The sequence below is a fragment of the Chlamydotis macqueenii genome, chromosome 2 (assembly GCF_036417535.1).
Source record: "Chlamydotis macqueenii isolate bChlMac1 chromosome 2, bChlMac1.mat, whole genome shotgun sequence".
NCBI lineage: Eukaryota > Metazoa > Chordata > Aves > Otidiformes > Otididae > Chlamydotis > Chlamydotis macqueenii.
Window position 1 is genome coordinate 117,636,852 of NC_141557.1, and position 17,302 is coordinate 117,654,153.

At 41.8% G+C, this 17,302-nt stretch overlaps 1 protein-coding gene across 1 annotated transcript in view; it reads right to left on the reverse strand.

The window, feature by feature from the left end:
- Positions 1-9,381: 9,381 nt before the first annotated feature.
- The window catches only part of KLHL14 (kelch like family member 14), a 61,948-nt gene continuing 54,027 nt past the window's right edge, over positions 9,382-17,302 (reverse strand). Inside the window, exons 5-8 of the mRNA XM_086742295.1 lie at positions 13,210-13,400; positions 12,886-13,044; positions 10,001-10,158; positions 9,382-9,522 (exon numbers count right to left, since the gene is read on the reverse strand). Of these exons, the coding sequence (XP_086598421.1) occupies positions 9,382-9,522; positions 10,001-10,158; positions 12,886-13,044; positions 13,210-13,400 (649 nt within the window). The remainder of the gene's footprint in view (positions 9,523-10,000; positions 10,159-12,885; positions 13,045-13,209; positions 13,401-17,302) is intronic.

Sequence of the window (17,302 nt, forward strand, 5' to 3'; positions counted from 1 at the left end):
CCAGCCACCAATAGAAGTGCCACACTTTCCTCCAGGAGGTTAATTAATCTTTATGCAGTCCTGTATGTAAACATCATTCACTAAAGCTCATCAGACTGGACTCTATACCTGAATCCTGCATAGCCAGATTATGGCTTTCATCTTCATCTTCAGTGGAAATGCTGTTAAGAAGAGGATGTTTCATCTTGGATAGTGCCCAAGTATCAGTCTAATCTGCTCTGACCTCAGCAAGTTAGAGGGAGGTTTCCTCATCAAGGAAAGACCTCATTACAAAGCTTCAATCCTTTGCAACCCTGACTGCCTTACTGCATGTTGGATAGAAATCTTCTGGTCTTCTCTGCGCTGGTCAATGTGCAGCTGGAGGCGTGGGCCAGCTGGAGTTCATCTAAAAAAGGGAAAATCAGACTGCTGGTAGATGTAAAATTCATAGTCAGGGAGAAGACATTGAATCACAGGGCTAGTGAAAAGTGAAGACTGGTAGTCTTTGGGTTTGCAAAAAAAAAGCTGCTGCAAAAAGCGTGGGAATAATCTGTTCTCCTCATCCACTGAGAGCAGGAGAAGGAAAAGCAGCTTTGAAGATTGTGTCATGTATGAAAGTTTTAGATGATTTAATTATGGACTTAAATTTTTTGAAAATATTTGTTTTCTCTTTTAGATTCTTCCTGGAACCATCTCTTTAATGTAATGAGACATTTAAGCTAGATATTAGGAAGCATTTTCTAATGATGACGATGACTACATCCTGTCACACATTGCTATGAAGGTTAGGCGAGTCAGCCACCATCTGCTGGGAGTGCGCTGGGCATCGCTGACCTCGCTGTGCCGAGCGGGAGGCGGAGGATGACCTCGGCAAGCCCCAGTCAGTCCTGTTTCCTATCATTCCGGCATGTCTGAAGATTTACTTTCACCCTGAAGGTAATCAGTCAGTTGTGATTTTGACCCACAGTTTAATGTGCTCTCTTGTTACAGTTACAGACATCCTCCTTCTGGTTATCCTCCCTGCTGTGACTAACGGCATCTTTGCAGTTGAAGAGGTGTTTTTTAAAGAAAAACATCCAAGTTTCAGTGCTGTTATTGAGTTTACAGTTTTAGCAAAAACAGCAGCATGGCAGTCCTTGCTATGGCCTATGAACTTGATATTTTTCAGGTCAAAATGTGTACGTGTAAAGTTATACACCTTTCTCAAAATCCCTAAATACGCAGGAAGCATCAATTTTTCTCTTCCTGTTTATGCAATGGATCATCAGTCTCTGTATTCACTATTCACAGTGAAGGATGTTTAAAGTACACTTACTCCATTCATACAAAATATTCTTGATCAGCCAAAGTTTTTTGAAAACTGAATTGTTTTGCACAAATGCAAACAAAAATGGAAACGAGTTTGCCAAGAATCAGGAACCGAATACCGCACAAGATACCAACCAAACTTTACAAATACGGTCCTGCCAGTGTGGTTTTCTGGAAGATGTTTAGGGGTTAAGAACCATTTTTTAAAGATAAAGCCATAAGGATTTTAAAGGTATTTTGCAAAAACCCTCAACCATTAATAAATATTCCTTTTGAAAACACTGCAATGATTTAAGCCAGTTCTCCAAACCGAAGAACAGATTTTTACATTGAGTGGTGTGACCACTTAAACAAACACAATTGATTTTTTGTGTGTGTCTGTGGATGCTGAAGAAAAATTTGGGAAAATGCTACATTTGTTTAAATCTCCTTCCCTTATTTTTGCCTCCTAAAAAGGCTCCCTGCATCTTTTCACCTCTAAGCCCAATTAAAGTCAAGGGCAGGAGATCACAAAAGCTAATACTACTTGACCAAAATTTCTACTCTGTGTGGCAAGAAAATAATCAGAAAGTAGCTCAAGTTTTGCTTTTCTTTGCTGGATAAGACTGCAGATGTCGTCTGGATGCTAATTGGAGTCATTGTACAATTATGTTAGATGCCCTGTTCTCATTCAATATTGTGGCAGGTAACATAGTACCTGTGTTGGTCAAGAAAGGATCAATGACACAGAGGTAGTTTTCTGCTGCAGGGAGAAAACAGACAATTAGAAAATCAGTATTTGTATTCAATCTCTGTTTACACTGGTTGACCGCATCTCTTGCAAGCACAAATTTCTCTCTAGCTTCAGAAATACACAAATATATCAGCACCAGAAGTCTCCTCTCGTTTTACTTTGCAATTCAGGAATGCTTTATTAATCAACGTAAGATGCATTCATTGAACTGGATTAATCCTGCATAAGTAATTTTGAAATTTCCTGCTGATGTTATTTTTCATTTCTGGGAACAAATCATTTATTTGGATTTTCATATATCAGGATCACAGAGATTTGCCACAGTCAGATTTTAATTTTAGTTACATCTGAGCTGGCTTATATATTAGGGCACATAGTTTTGCATGAGAGCATCTTCTAAAATCTGTAATTGGTGTGGAACACTGACATGCACAGAATACATCTGACAAGGTCCAGAGAGTTAGGTTCAGTTTCGCTGATCAACATCTATGCTGCAGATTAACTGAATCTTTTATGGCACTACAAGCCCTCCAGAATTCATTAGTGTACTTTCCCTTCCCGCTAACCACTCTGACCTCCAGCACTGCCGTCGCTGCCTCCTTGGTCAGGACCAGGGAGGCTGAAACACTGACTCTTTTCCGCTGCTGCACTAACAGAAATGAGAATGTGTCTCTTAATACTGTTCAGGAGTGTGTATGTTGGCAATTACTGTTTTGCCCTCTTTAGCCCTGTTTGGGTTTCCTGTCTCCTTTGTCTGTACCTGGAAAGCTCAATTTAAATTGCAAGCTGAAATATGGTCTGACCCTTAAAAGCAAGAGAACTACAGTATTATACTGGCACGAGTGATTATAATACAATACACACTGGTACGTATAATGAGGTTTGGCATGGATTTTTCTCAGAAATTGGCTCGCGGATGCAGCTAGCAGAGTAAATCATTGTATTAAAAGCAGGAAGGAGGACAAATGTGAAGGAAAGCAATATCAGCTTTTGAGAGGTGGGTGCACGGTACCTTTGAAGACAGTGCTATAGTCAAGGTAAAACATATTTCTGAAACACCATCTTTGCCCTCCTTAAGGGCAAGCATATAGGTTGCAAGTCAGCAGCAACCCAGTCCTCTCACGATTCTTGGGCAGTGGATGGACCACAGCTCAGGGACAGGGACATAGCTCCATTCACTGGTCTGTTTTTCAGGCTCAACTCTGCAAAAGTACCTAGGCAAGTTTGTCATGCTGAGGACAAACAGGAGAAGATAGATGTTTGGCAGGAAGGACAGCAGTGAAGGAGAATGGAGGAACAGTCCAGGTGTCCAGCTCCCAAAGATTACTCTCACCTGTGAATCAGAAATGGAGAAGACCCTTCCCTCCAGCCCAAGAGCGATCAGAACTTGCAACACATCTGCTCTTCCTCTGCTCCCCACCACCAGTGGCAGCTCTCCTCCTTTGCCACAGGTGCTAGTCATAGTTGGGTGCTTGCCATAGCCAAGGCACCGCAGAGACGTGCTGCTGGGCATCTCATGATTTCTGTTGTGCTGAAGTCCGTACATTGAAAGCTTGAACACTGCAACATCTAAGAACTCTGCTGATTTGACCCTTCTGCTTGACAGCTAGACCACTGTAAAGCATGAGCTGAATGGGAGTGGTATCATCAGCAAGTGTTTACCCAGTTTCATGTTTATTTCACGCCTTCCCTTATTGCATTTTCTTGTATTTCTCTTCTGCTCTTTGTATTGCTTCTCCTGTCATTTCTTTCCAGGCTTGCTCTGATGTGTGCTTCTCAGAAACCATCTTTGCCTTCCTTATTACTCCAGCCCTTACTTTCTCTGTACTTGATTCACAAGAACTTCCCACTTTCTCCTCTCACAGGCACTCATTTTCATTTTTTTTCCTTTCATTCTTACCTCTTCTTTCTTGCTCCATTCCCTTCCTTTCTAAATCATATGACTACCTGCTACTTCCAGCTTCTCCTCTTCCTTCTTCTCCCACATTGCTTTAAAAAAACCATGCATAAATCTATCTTAGAATCACAGAATCATAGAATAATTAGGATCGGAAGGGATCTTTAAAGGTCATCTAGTCCAACCCACTTGCAAGGAGCAGGGACATCTCCAACCACCTCAGGTTGCTCAAAGCCCTGTCCGACCTGGCCTTGAATGCTTCCAGGGATGGGGCACCACCTCTCTGGGCAACCTCTTCCACTGTTCCACCACCCTCATTGCAAAACATTTCTTCCTTACGTCCAGTCTGAATCTACCTCCCTCTATTTTAAAACCATTACTCGTAGTGCTATCACAACAGGCTCTGCTAAAGAGTTTCTCCCCATCTTTCATATAAGCCCTCTTTAGGTACTGGAAGGCTGCTATAAGGTCTCCCCAGAGCCTCCTCTTCACCAGGCTGAACAGCTCCAACTCCCTCAGCCTGTCCTCATAGGAGAGGTGCTCCAGCCCTCTGATCATCTTCCATCCTGTGGACCTTCTCCAACTGGTCCATGTCCTTCTTATGTTGGGGGCGCCAGAACTGGACGCAGTACTCCAGGTGGGGTCTCACTAGACCAGAGGGGCAGAATCACCCTTCTGATGCAGCCCAGGATGCAGTTGGCTTTCTGGGCTGCAAGCACACATTGCTGGCTCACATTGAGCTTCTTGTCCACCAGCACCCCCAAGTCGTTCTCCTCAGGGCTGCTCTCAATCCGTTCTCCGCCCAGCCTATATTTGTGCTTGGGATTGCCCCAACCCATGTGCAGGACCTTGCACTTGGCGTTGTTAAACTTGATGAGGTTTGCATAGGCTCACCTCTCCAGCCTGTCAAGGTCCCTCTGGATGCCATCCCTTCCCTCCAGCATGTCAACCACACAGCTTGGTTGTTGGCAAACTTGCTGAGGGTTCACTCTATCCCACTGCCCATGTCACTGACAAGGATGTTAAACAGGGCCAGTCCCAATACCAACCCCTGAGGAACACCACTCATCACCAGTCTCCACTTGGACATTGAGCCGTTGACCACAGCTCTGGATGGAGTGCGGCCATCCAGCCAATTCCTTATCCACCGAGTGGTCCATCTGTCAAATCCATGTCTCTCCAGTGTAGAGACAAGGATGTTGTGTGGGACAGTGTCAAATGCCTTGTACAAGTCCAGGTAGATGATGTCAGTTGCTTGTCCGTTATCCAGCAATGCTGTAACCCCGTCATAGGCGGCCACCAAATTATGCCTTTATGTACTTAGTGAAGTTGTGTTGGCTGTCACCAGACACCTCCTTGTTTTCCATGTGCACCTCATTGTCTCCATGCATGGTTTCCAGGAGGATCTGCTCCATGACCTTGCCAGGCACAGAAGTGAGACTGACTGGCCTGTAGTTTCCCAGGTCTTCCTTATTTTCCTTTTAAAAAATGGGGGTTATGTTTTCACTTTTCTAGTCAGCGGGAACCTCACCAGACTGCCACAACTTCACAAATATGATGGACAGTGTCTTGGCAACTTCATCCACCAGTTCCGTCAGGACCCACAGATGCACCTCATCAGGTCCTATGGACTTGTGCACCTTCAGGTTCCTTAGGTGGTTTCGGACCTCCTCTTCTGCTACAATGGGCAGTTCTTCATTCTCCCAGTCCCTGCTTTTGCCTTCTGTGGCTTGAGCGATGTGGCTAGAGTCCTCACTGGTGAAGACTGAGGCAAAAAATTGTTGAGTACTTCAGCCTTCTCCATGTCCCAGGTAACCAGGTCTCCTGTTTCCTTCTGGAGAGGGCCTACATTCTCGCTGGTCTTTCTTTTATCCCCAATGTACCTAAAGAAGTTTTTCTTGTTGCCGTTGAGGTCCCTGGCCAGATTTAACTGGCAGGGGTTTAGTCTTCCTTACCTGATCTCTGGCCGCTCAGACAATCTCTCCGTATTCCTCCCAGGCTACCTGTCCTTGCTTCCACTCTCTGTAGGCTTCCTTTTTGTTTTTTTTTTTTCTCTTCCTTCCTTTGTCTTCTGAAACAATGTCATCAATGAAGCAGTCCAATTCATTGGTCTATCTTACTGTAGTTACTGCTGGTTTGCCTTTCCCTTCCTTAGAAAAGATCTGAGCAGGAATGATTCCCTTGTTAGACCAGACTCTTTCATTGCACCCTCAGCCAGCCCTCAGCACAGCTCACACTTGCTGTAAGTGCAGGGGTCAGAGGTCTTTTTGTTTACTCAGTGCACCCACTCAGTTGGCATAAGAAGCTTCTGGTCTGTGACAAAGGTTAGTAGGCACGAATAAGTAAGACATGGAGTACAGTAATTGGTAGGGATAATGATTCTGCTTCCTGGTAGAACCCTTGTGTCCTCAGTCTGGCAATACCTCTTGTCCCAACTCATCATGCCAGGACTTCCTCTCCAAGAATGGAAATACCCATAGTTGGAAGGGTTAATCACCACAGGAGGGACATTTTGAAGAGTGAAGGAATTGCCACAAGTAGGATTAAATTCCTTAAAGCAAGACTGCATTTAACTGAGTGGCATCCTTGTCACTTACCTTACCAGGAACAGGCTGAGCAGCGCAAGGCAGAGGCACTGCACAGGTGTACGATTGCATCTGTAGGCTTCTGAGGTCCAACCCTGCCTGCGGGCTTGCAGCTGGGGCTTTCCCTGCTGGAAGCAGAGGCCAGGCAGGTGGGCTGGGAGAAGACTCTGGCTCACTACATCTTACTGTGTCGCTGTGTTTACAAGCATTGAGTAATGACACTTGGAAAACAATGAGGCTGTTATATGTACGACCACAAAATGAAAAGAAGTTTACGCATCTACATGATAAAAAAAGTTCCAAAGAATTTAATGTAGATATTATTTATACATACACTTTGTAAGTAGGAATATGGCAGACAGTTGAATTAGTACATAAAGTTTTATTTAAAGTTTCCCCCCTACAAGCAAGCTTCATTTACACAGTCTAGTACTGTACAAAATTTACATTCTTTGTGTGACTTATTCAGTTAGCACTTTCCTTGGTCATGCCTTCCTGAAAGATAGAAAGATTTACATACAGTCCTCATAAATCTTTAAATTATCTTGGTAAAAAAAAAAAGAACCACTTAAAAGGACAACAAATATCCTTTAAAAATTGTACGTTTTAGTAGAGACAGGTGACAGTCAGTGTTTAATGGCAGACCTTATCCTGATCTTAAATGTCATTCACGGTTTCCTCATTCAGTATCTTAACAGTTTCCTTTTTATATATATTTATATTTATATACTTTCAACAGGAAAGGAAAAAAAAAGTAATGATTGCACGAAGTATATTTTACAAGGGATCCCCTGGATCTGAACAATATAAATAAATACAAAACCAACTAAGATTGCACTATATAGTAGAAATGGATTGAGATTTCAGGATATACACTCCACCTTTATGAGTTCCTTAGTGACGCTCACTGGAAAACTCCCCAATGGCACATTCAAATATTAGCATCTTCAGATAATTATTTTGTTTAAACAATTTTTTTCCAGGCGTGCAGCTACCTCATCAATTGGGTTATTGCATTTGTATGGTATCAGTCTTTACTGCGTTACTCCAATTTTACAACTGTGTAATTCTGCTGCAAGCAAGGGAGTTGCACTGCAATAAAACTGGACTGATGCCAGAGAGAAACAGTCCCATGGTTATTTGCTCTCCATTATTTATATTGCTCTCAAGCTTCAATATATAGTGTAATTTCTGTGTACATTCGCCCTCTTTCTATTTTGCAAAGCAAATAATGAATTCTTCCTCCCATCTATTGCCTCTGCAGCAGAAACCAGCCTCTAGTAGTTGCCTGCTCCTTGCTTAATGCACTAGCATTAAATCCTATCGTGAAAGATATGTGCAGGCTTGAAAATGCAGGATATGAGTCTCCTTTGCCTTTTATCTGGTGCAGCCAGTTACAAGTAGGCAAATTAAAGGCCAGATTCTTAGCTGGCATAAATCAAAGTACATCCATTGGCTTCAATGGGGCAATGTCAGTTTATACCAGCAAAAAGAATGGTCCTGAGGGTAATGGATGCAGCACCAGTAAACCACAACAGAAGAATTATGCACATACTTTGAGGTGTAGATGATTACGTTAACTGCAAGGTGGTGAAGAATCAGGCTCAGATTATGTCACTGCTTTTGCAAAGCTAGGACAGAAAGACATAAGCTTAAAACATGGACAGCCTGATTTCTGCAAGCAACTATGAGTTCATGAAGCAAGTCTAAAATGCTACTGGTCCCATGGGGTAGCATTCTGAACTCGCTTTGCAATGTGTAAATAATTACACAGTCTATAAGGCAGTGGAAAGTCTAGCCTCATATTACTTTGGATCAATAGTAAAAATCTTTCAGAGCACATTTTATGGTCAACCACACAGGAGTATTTTAACCACTTACCAGTGTGTCTCCAAAATTGCGCAATATCATTTAATAGTTCAAAGTAATACATTTATATTTAAATGCAGTCGTCTTGTCTTTGGAAGCAACTAGCACAGATGCTCTATCTAACAGGTTAGCGAAAAGTAAGTAAGGGTTCTGGTGCTTCGTTAAGTGGCCATAGAAATAACTTACTTTACGAACCCAGAATTTAAGGTGTAAGACAAAATTTTTGTTATACTAATGTAGAAATAGTCATTCTGTGTGATTTCAGTGAAATGACTCTGACTTTACACCAGCGTAATTAGAAGAATTTGATCCTAATCCTTAAGCTGCTATTGCAAGAAGTGCTCTGTAAAGCATGGCTTTCATTGTAGTCTGCTTTCCGCTGCACTTACACATGGGGACTTTGAAGGCAGAGCATATTAGATGCCAAGCTGTGCAAAAATGGAATGATACTTCTTTACCTTTTATAATCTTGTGATGCCATGTTGCTTGCAGAGCATGTGAAGTAGCTGTAGGTTAGGATTACAGAGGAGGAGACAATTCTGCAGTGCAGGGTGAGCTTTTCACTATCTGAATTCTGAAGCATTCATGAAAACAACATCCTCATTACTTCAACACAGATCACATGCAGGTAGATACAATGCACAATACCGATCCTGTCTCTTCAGGCTGTATTTGAAAATTTAGCCTTCATTTTTTTTTAAAGTTAAATTTGATGTGAGGAATATCACTGCAGCAGGAAAAAGTTAATATCAGTCTGGAATGGCAGTCTGTCAGCATGTAATGTTCGGTGCATTTTAGCTGCTTGCTTCATAAGACACCGGCATCTATCTGAGATGGGACAACACTTGGTTTTTGTTTTCTTTTAGTTTGCTCCTAAAGCATAAATATGGAATAAAGGGTCAATTATGGTAGTTTTGTTTTAACAGGAATCCTGTTCTAGTAAAATATTTACGTCACCCGTCATTATTTTCCCAAATGCAATCAATGTTCGTGTCAGTGCTCTTTGACTATCATTTGTTGTACGGTACGCAAGCTGGCAATATGACAGTTGAACAAGCAGGTCCTGCAAGTGGCTCAGCAACATCTCCTTCTAGTTCTGTCCAAGTTCCTTTCTCAGGACTATAGCAAATAGTAGAAGATTTGTAAGCTCCCTGTAATAGAACAAAAAGTCATATTAAGTGTGGCTTATGTTAAATCCAAATTGCACATCAGTTTTAAAGACCGAAAGCCACTTCTTTTCAAAAGTGACTTATGGTTTTGGTCCCTAATTTAGGAGCCCTTGAAGAGGTCTGGTTTTCACATGGGCTGAGCACCCAGCAAATCAGGCTCCTTTACAAGCATCTCATAAGCAGAGCTATAGGCATGCAATCCTGTCAATCACTTTTTCCAAATTACATCTGATTTTTCTATTACTCCAGATCAATGAATACAATCTGATAACTCTTCTAAACAGGAAAGTAGATAGATGAAAAAATACTCCATGTTCTCCATGAGTTGAAAACCAAATCAAAACCTGCCCCTGCAGCTACTTTATCCCTCGCCTCCTCTCAGTCCCTTTTGAGTAATACACAGACTGGCTGCAAGAGCTCAGAAGGAATAGAAGGGTCACTGTAGAAAGCAGGTACACACCATACTCCAGCTGTAGCCTCCTACAAGGTAAATACTGTCATCAAGGACTGCGCAGCCAGGGCCACTGCGACCCTCCAGAATAGGAGTCTGGAGGATATTCCACTGGTCACCTTTTGGATCGTAGCATTCCACAAGCATTACGTCGAGATGGGAGAAGCCTGGATAAGGGCATTGAGAAAGGAGAATGTGCATTATGACATACTGTTTGATTATTTGTTTTACTGTTAAATTTATTAAAGTTATTGAATTATTACAATTATAACATCACTGTTAAACTTTATTCTATAAAATACTGCCATATACATTTAAGTCTTCTAGTGTTAATGTCTCACTACTTCAGTTCAACTAAATCTGCTGAAAGCTTTTACCATTAGTTCTACAGTCTTCTACAAATCACAAGTACATATAAAACCTGAACAGATCAGAAAGTAACACTCAGTAATAACCTGTCAATGATGAAAGCAGATTCAAGCAATATTCTTCCTCATCTATCAGTGCTAATGCAAGTTTGAACATGTACGAAAGGACTGTCCTGGCAGTCTTCCTCAAAGGTCAGCAGATCTGATCTATTCAAAAGTCAACAGATTAAATCTCGCTCACAAATCACTGCCTAACAAGTCAAAGTAGATCTCAGACAACTGATGCCACATGGTTCCAGAGGGGCAAGGTGCTTAGCATGACAGACCATGCTTAGCATGTTCAGAACCAGCTTCAATTTTCAAGCTGATTTAAGGTATACCCTAAGCAAATAGCTGTGATGTGACAAAGCCTTTAAGGTGACAGAAAATGTGACCAAAAACCCCTGGTAGTTTAATTCTTCCCTGACAGACCAAAAAAGGCTCCATGTGACTACTGCTTTGTGATCACCAAAGGGCAAATGGGTCTCAGCTCAAGACTCTCAAGCTGCATTAAATAGTATCAATTAAGTGAGCGAACTGAACACAGACATAGAACCCAGGAGTCCTGGTTCCTGCTCCAATATTTAGACAATTTCCCACCTCAAACTACCTTCTTTATCAGAGCAACGCAGTAAAATTATGGCTTTCTTAATATGCTGGGATGCTTTACTTGACACTACTGTCTTCCCTATCGAGGTATGACAGAAAAGAGAAGTTAGATTTGGTGGAAAAGGGCATTTGGCGATATTGGTACTTCACAATGATGCTGCTTGTAAGAGTATTATTTATGTAGAGAATGAATAGCTGTGATGAAATAATTTTTCATTGCAGTAAAGTTTTCAAGGGGCCACAGAAGGCCACTGCAGTGTGCCCAGAATCTATCAAAAGCTCTGTAATAAACTGCAGTATGCACATGACTAGCTGTGATGCGGCAAATGCACTGCTGGCACTAGTATACAGATCCAGCTTCACAAAGGAGGGCTTTGCCGTGGAGCCCTGCTATTCCCACCCAGTTGGAGAATTTGTAGTGTTTCATCCACACTTCAGTCCCCTCCCTCCTCCCTTTCCTTGCAATTCCTCCTTTTGTTTCACTGTACAGAAAAGCCCTGCTACCAGACAGCTGATGGGTTTCCAGAAGTCTGGATGTTAAATAGCTCTCACCACAGCAAGCAATTCATACATAAGAAAGGCATCTAGGGCAACACTTGTAGAGGCAAAAATGCAAGGTTTATTAGAAATTCCTTCTTTCCCAGAGGATGGTAGGTGAAACTGGGTGAAAAAAAGGAGAAGGCAGGATGGAAGCAATTCAAGCCTATGCAAACCAAAGCATGTGCTTTAGCTATAAGAGGGGTGTGACACGTTGACTTCTACTTTAGTAGGAGAAAAAGCCAACACTGTGGAAGCCTGCAACTCCTACAAAATTTGCAGATGTACATGTGCAGGCAGCTTTTACCCCACTCTCCCTTGTAAAGTCCAGTCCAGGAACACCCATCACAACTGGGAGAAGGTAGTAGAGGGAGAGTAGCCCTGCATCTGGTTGCAGAGGTTTATGCACCAGTACAAGGGAAAATTTACACCTGAGACTTTGTCCCCTACATGCTTCACAGGCACTCAGATCTTCAAAAGCAGCATATGGCTTCAGAGTCTCATGAGGACCTGATGGCTGGAGTCATCCAGGCACATGGCCTGGTGTTTCTGGCAGTTAACATCACTTTTTCTTTTGCATTACAATTTTCTCTTTTGTCATTGTGAGGCTTTTTTTTTAAGCAAGAAAGGAGAAAGAAGGAAAAAATATGAATATAAACTGTCAAATATTGTCATGGGACAACGGAGCAGGAGCTGTGCTTTTTGTCTAAGTGGCTGGATTAAGCAGAATCTCTTTAGCAGTAATAGCAATGGCATGTAGGCATTAAGACAAAAATACCAGATGCCTAAGCAGTACTTATTTTAATATGAGACCTTTTCAAAAGATGAAAACAAGAGACTTCTAAAAAAATTATAATTAACAAGCTACATATAATACTAAAAAGGGATCTAAAGAACCTAGTCCCAATATTTAATGGCTGGAGGTTTTTTTTTTTCTTCTTCATTAAATCAGGAGCTTGCTTTTGTGTGTTGCTCTGAATAAAGCTCTCTCTAACGGCACATTTTAGAAAATGATTTACAGAGGAAAATATTGCTGGTACTTTCGGGTCAAAGAATAATCTGTTTGTTTCATTGAATTCTTGGTAATGACAAATTGTCCATGCCTTTGAGTAATGGAAGCTCCCATTTTTATTATCTAAAGCATTCATTACTCATATATTTAATGTACTGTTATAATTTTAAAATAATTTGCATTAAATGTTTTTAAAATTGCTGGCTCAAGTGTCCTGTTAAATTGTGTTGCCTGGTTTTTAATGTATTTAAATATGACTGTCTAACAAAAATATTCTTTATCAGGAGAAAGGGGCCACTGAAATGCTTTTTTGCTGTAAAAAATGTGACCTTTCAAATGGTTTCCTCCAATTGCATACAGTCGATCATTCATTACAGCCAAAGTGTGGATTGCTCGTTTTGTGTTCATGTCCTGTTTTCGGGCCCAAACGTCCATAACAGGGTCATAGCAGTACAGCCAGGGGACATATTCTCCATTGTGAACACCTCCTGCAAAGTAAACATACCTCTGTTAGTTAATATAAATAAAGACATTGTGCTGCAGCAGGAATTCATCTCTATGATTTGGGGTTCTGGGGGTTTTGTTGTTGTTTTGGTTGTATTTTTGTTGATTTATGTTTTTGTTATATAGCAGGAATTATAAAAAACACTGGCCTGAAATATATATCTTGCCATTGTGAACAGCTCCTGCATGGGCTGCCAAAGGCTGTGGTAACGAAGACACGTAACGCCACTCATTTGTCTCCAGATTGTAGCACTCCACGCTGGACAAGTAGCCAGTTTCATTTCTTCCACCAATGACGTACAAGTTCTTGTCAAGACGACAGGCATAGAAACTGGCTCTCCTGGAGGACAGGGCAGAACAAAACAAAACAAGCCAACAACAAACCAATTAGCCACATCAATCCTGGTTGTTTCCTCTTCAGTTGACCCCCTAAACTAAGACAGTTGCTCCTTTGCATGCTACTTCAGAGAGAAGTGTCCAGGAGCTTTACATGCCTACAGTTATCCTAGAGACTGTGGCTGCTTTGCTAATCAAATACGTGCTCCACATGAAATAAATACTTCATTTTTTTTTGTGTCAAAACAATTAAGCACACATAAACCTGGCAGAAGATATCCCTTTTCAAAGCTGTTTGTTGCTTTTTCACACTCGTGAAAGATAAAAAGGTGCTCATTAATGTTTGGAGCATTACCTTGCAAGGGATATAACAACTCAGTAAGACAAAGTGAAAAATGAGGTAGATAATGTAACAATAATAAATTATCTTGACATTCACTTTCTTTATGGTCCTTCAAGGGTCATTGTTCCCAATTTACTAAGAGAACCACATCATCAAAATTTTTCTTCAATTATCATTTTTTTCCTCTTTCTGCAGTACTGCAAATAGAACAACTTTCCTTATGCTAGGCACAGTATTACATTTCCACCCTTTAACTCAGAAGAGGTCTGTCTCCATCCAGCTAACTCTGAGAAAAGTTTTAGCCACCCATCCGCTTTCACATGCAACTCAGGTGTGCAGGAAAATAATTAACTTTTCTGGTCAGGACTGCTAGGCATTAGTTGGTCTTCCTTCTTCCTCAAAATGAATGGTGAGTGCCTGTTGCTGAAGTAAAAGCAGAGCAGTCAACAATTTTGAGAGCCCCTGTTTGGTGTAATCCACTTTCAGGGAAAGCTCCCTGGATTATTCAGCAGCAGGAAGGTTTACTGGGGTAGAGGCCTTTAATTTTAAGCTGCAACAATATGAGAAAGAAAATTGCAAAAGAACACAGCTAGGCTAGGATGAAGACCTGTACAAAATGCTGACTGACACGAACTGTCAGTCCCAAATATCACATTTTCTCCTGGCGTGGTGTGCCAGCCCAGAGACGAGCAGGCAGGTCAGGCATGGCAAGGCCTAGCTCTGACAGCTCCTGCAGGACAGGCACACCGAAATGTGGCTGCAGCTCGCCAAACCCCGCTCTGCGGCTGACCAGGCACTCCAATTTGAATCCAGGAGTGGCTGCATATGGCACTACTGAATCGTGTGGTAAATCTTGGGGGCTTGATGGACACCTGCACCATCAAGGGCTTGATCCTGCAGACCACTGCAAGGCATTCAGGATGAGCAGTGGTCCAAGTCCAGAGCACAACACCCTGCAGTTAACAGCTCTGGTATGTCCGGATCCTCCCCAGGCTTCCCCTACAGTCATCCCATGACCAGGTGAGGTAGCAAAGCTTGATGCGCTGTGTCTCTAACCTGCCATCTACCCAGGCACGTGCTCAGGAGCATTTCCTTCAGTGAAGGCATGAATAAGATCTCTCTCCTTTACCCAGCTGCCTATTTTCACAGAATTTGTAATATGCTTTAATATTTTGGAGACATTTCCCTCTTTGTTAAATGTGGCTGAGACTGGCTGGTCATTTGTAAGTTGGCGGAGAGATCAGGCAGACAAGGAGACACAGCCACGGAAAGAGCAGGGCCGGCTTGGACATGCAGGGAGCAGATCTGACACAACGCTGCGTGCTCCTGGCCTTACTTTTTTTGGATTTGGTGTACATCTGACAGGGCTCCTCACCAGCCAGGGTCACTGAGTTCCTGCTCTCTACCCCTTTCCTTTCCAACTTGGACGGTGTGGGACAGCACCCCCTTGTTGAGTGGGAGTGGGAACACCACCACAGGGATAAGGCTACTGAAAAACAAGATGCAAACAGGAGGATGGGAATATTGCTAAGTACCTCCAGCTCCTCTGACGAATTAAATAAGATAATGTAATTTATCTGTCAACGGGCAGATAGAAGCTGATGGCATTTATTGCTCTGCATGGTCGGGCAGCAAATTGCGCATCTATGTTTTTAGGCTGATTTTCTATGGAAACAAAGCTTATTTGATCACAGTGTACATGTACCCATGTCTGCCTGAGTGTTGTCTCCTCAACAAAAACTTGCTGGCTGATTTCACTCTGATTTGACAGAGGGTATAGGTGTTAGAGGCAATCACGTGCTTCTGTGCTTCCCGTGAGTATGTGACAGGCCAGAGGCAAGACAGCCCATGGCGGACTCAAAAGTAGGAAAAGCTGCAGAGATCACATCCTAGCAGACATCAGAAAGCCTCCACGGGTGGGTACACGCTCTCTGATTCTCCTGTGTCCGGCAGCCGCAAGGCACAAACCTACAAGGTGCCTGCTGTCGTCAATGCTTGGGGTGCTCATGCACCCGCTTCTCTGTCCTCGCACACCTCCTCTGACAAACCCACTAACAAACTGCTCTCACCATATGTTTTTTTTTAGTGCAGGTTTAATAAACAGAGATAGGTACAACTTGCAGGCATTACTGTTTTAACTAGGATTTCATGGACATTATTCTGTATGTGTACTCCTGGTTTCATCCACACAGTGTCACTGTAAGGAGCAAAAATGAAAGCGTCAGCACCCTTCACTCTTCTCTTGGATGTGAATATTCACTCAGTAGCTCCCGTCACTAATACTTCCAAGCTTTTTGTTTTTTCACTTTTCAATGATACAGTAGTGTGTATGGGGCATGATGTTAAACGATGACTTTTTAAACCGCTGTAAAATATGACTCAGATTAAAATATAATACACTAATCTTTGCATGACAACTTTCCCCACAAAACTAGGAAGATACTATCTGTTCTAATGAGATAAATGGAATCTGCCTCAGGATCTGAATATGGACAACAAGACAATTATTTTGTGGTTTTCTTCAGAACTGCAAGTAATTGACATTCACTTGTCTCTGAAATGCTTTTCCTTCACATTCCTTCACTCAATAATCAACCCAACTAACTTTGCCTAAGTACATACACATAAAAGCGAAGAACTTCTGATTTCCATAGATGATGAATTTATGCCCTGAAACAAGAAATAAAACTACCAGTCTGAGGTTTAAAACTACCAATGCTATTATTGATCATTTCAATATCTGTACCTGATTTCAGAGTCACTTTTAGAGTGCATGCTTTGCTTTTTAAAAACCAAAGTCATCTTAATAGGGGTTAACATTACTATTATTAAAGGCAACGACTAAAATAGAATGTGAAATTGTTCCATCTCTTTCTGCGGCTTCTTTTCTCCATTCACTCGGCCTCAGTGAGGACACTGACCTGCACACTTCTCTTGTGCTTCTTCAGGCCTGGTACAATGTTGTGGTTTTTTTGCTGGTCTTTAAACAAAAACTTTTAACTCGGAATGTAAGAAAAAAGAAGATATTTTAAATGTTATTATGTTCCACACACGCTGTCCAGCTCTGGCTGAGCTGGCAAGATGCAACAGTACTGACTGAGATGTCCAGCTGAGGCTCATGCCACAAGTTCAGATATGTCTGCTACAAAGATATGCGCCTCCAGATATGTCCGCACTTACAAAGACCACTCCTTCAGTAGGCATGTTAGCCTAACTGAACTGGTCTCCAAAAAGCATCCTATTGTTACTACATCATCAGGCAGATGTGTATTTCGAAAGCTGATGAGTCATCTGCTGCTTCTCTAAACAACACACGTCTGAAAATAGTATGTACTTTTCAAAAGCACATATTTTTGAGATGTTCTTCAAATGAAAAGAAGCCAAACTTAGCTTTAAAGAAAATACACTGACAGCTTGGAATCCATAATGGGATTAGACTTTTCTTTATAGCTCATATAGTAAAATCAATCAGATATGGATTTTTAGCATATGAGATAAAAGTTTACTCATCAAATATTTCATACAGATTTTCAACTTGAGAATATACTGCCTGTGAATGAGAC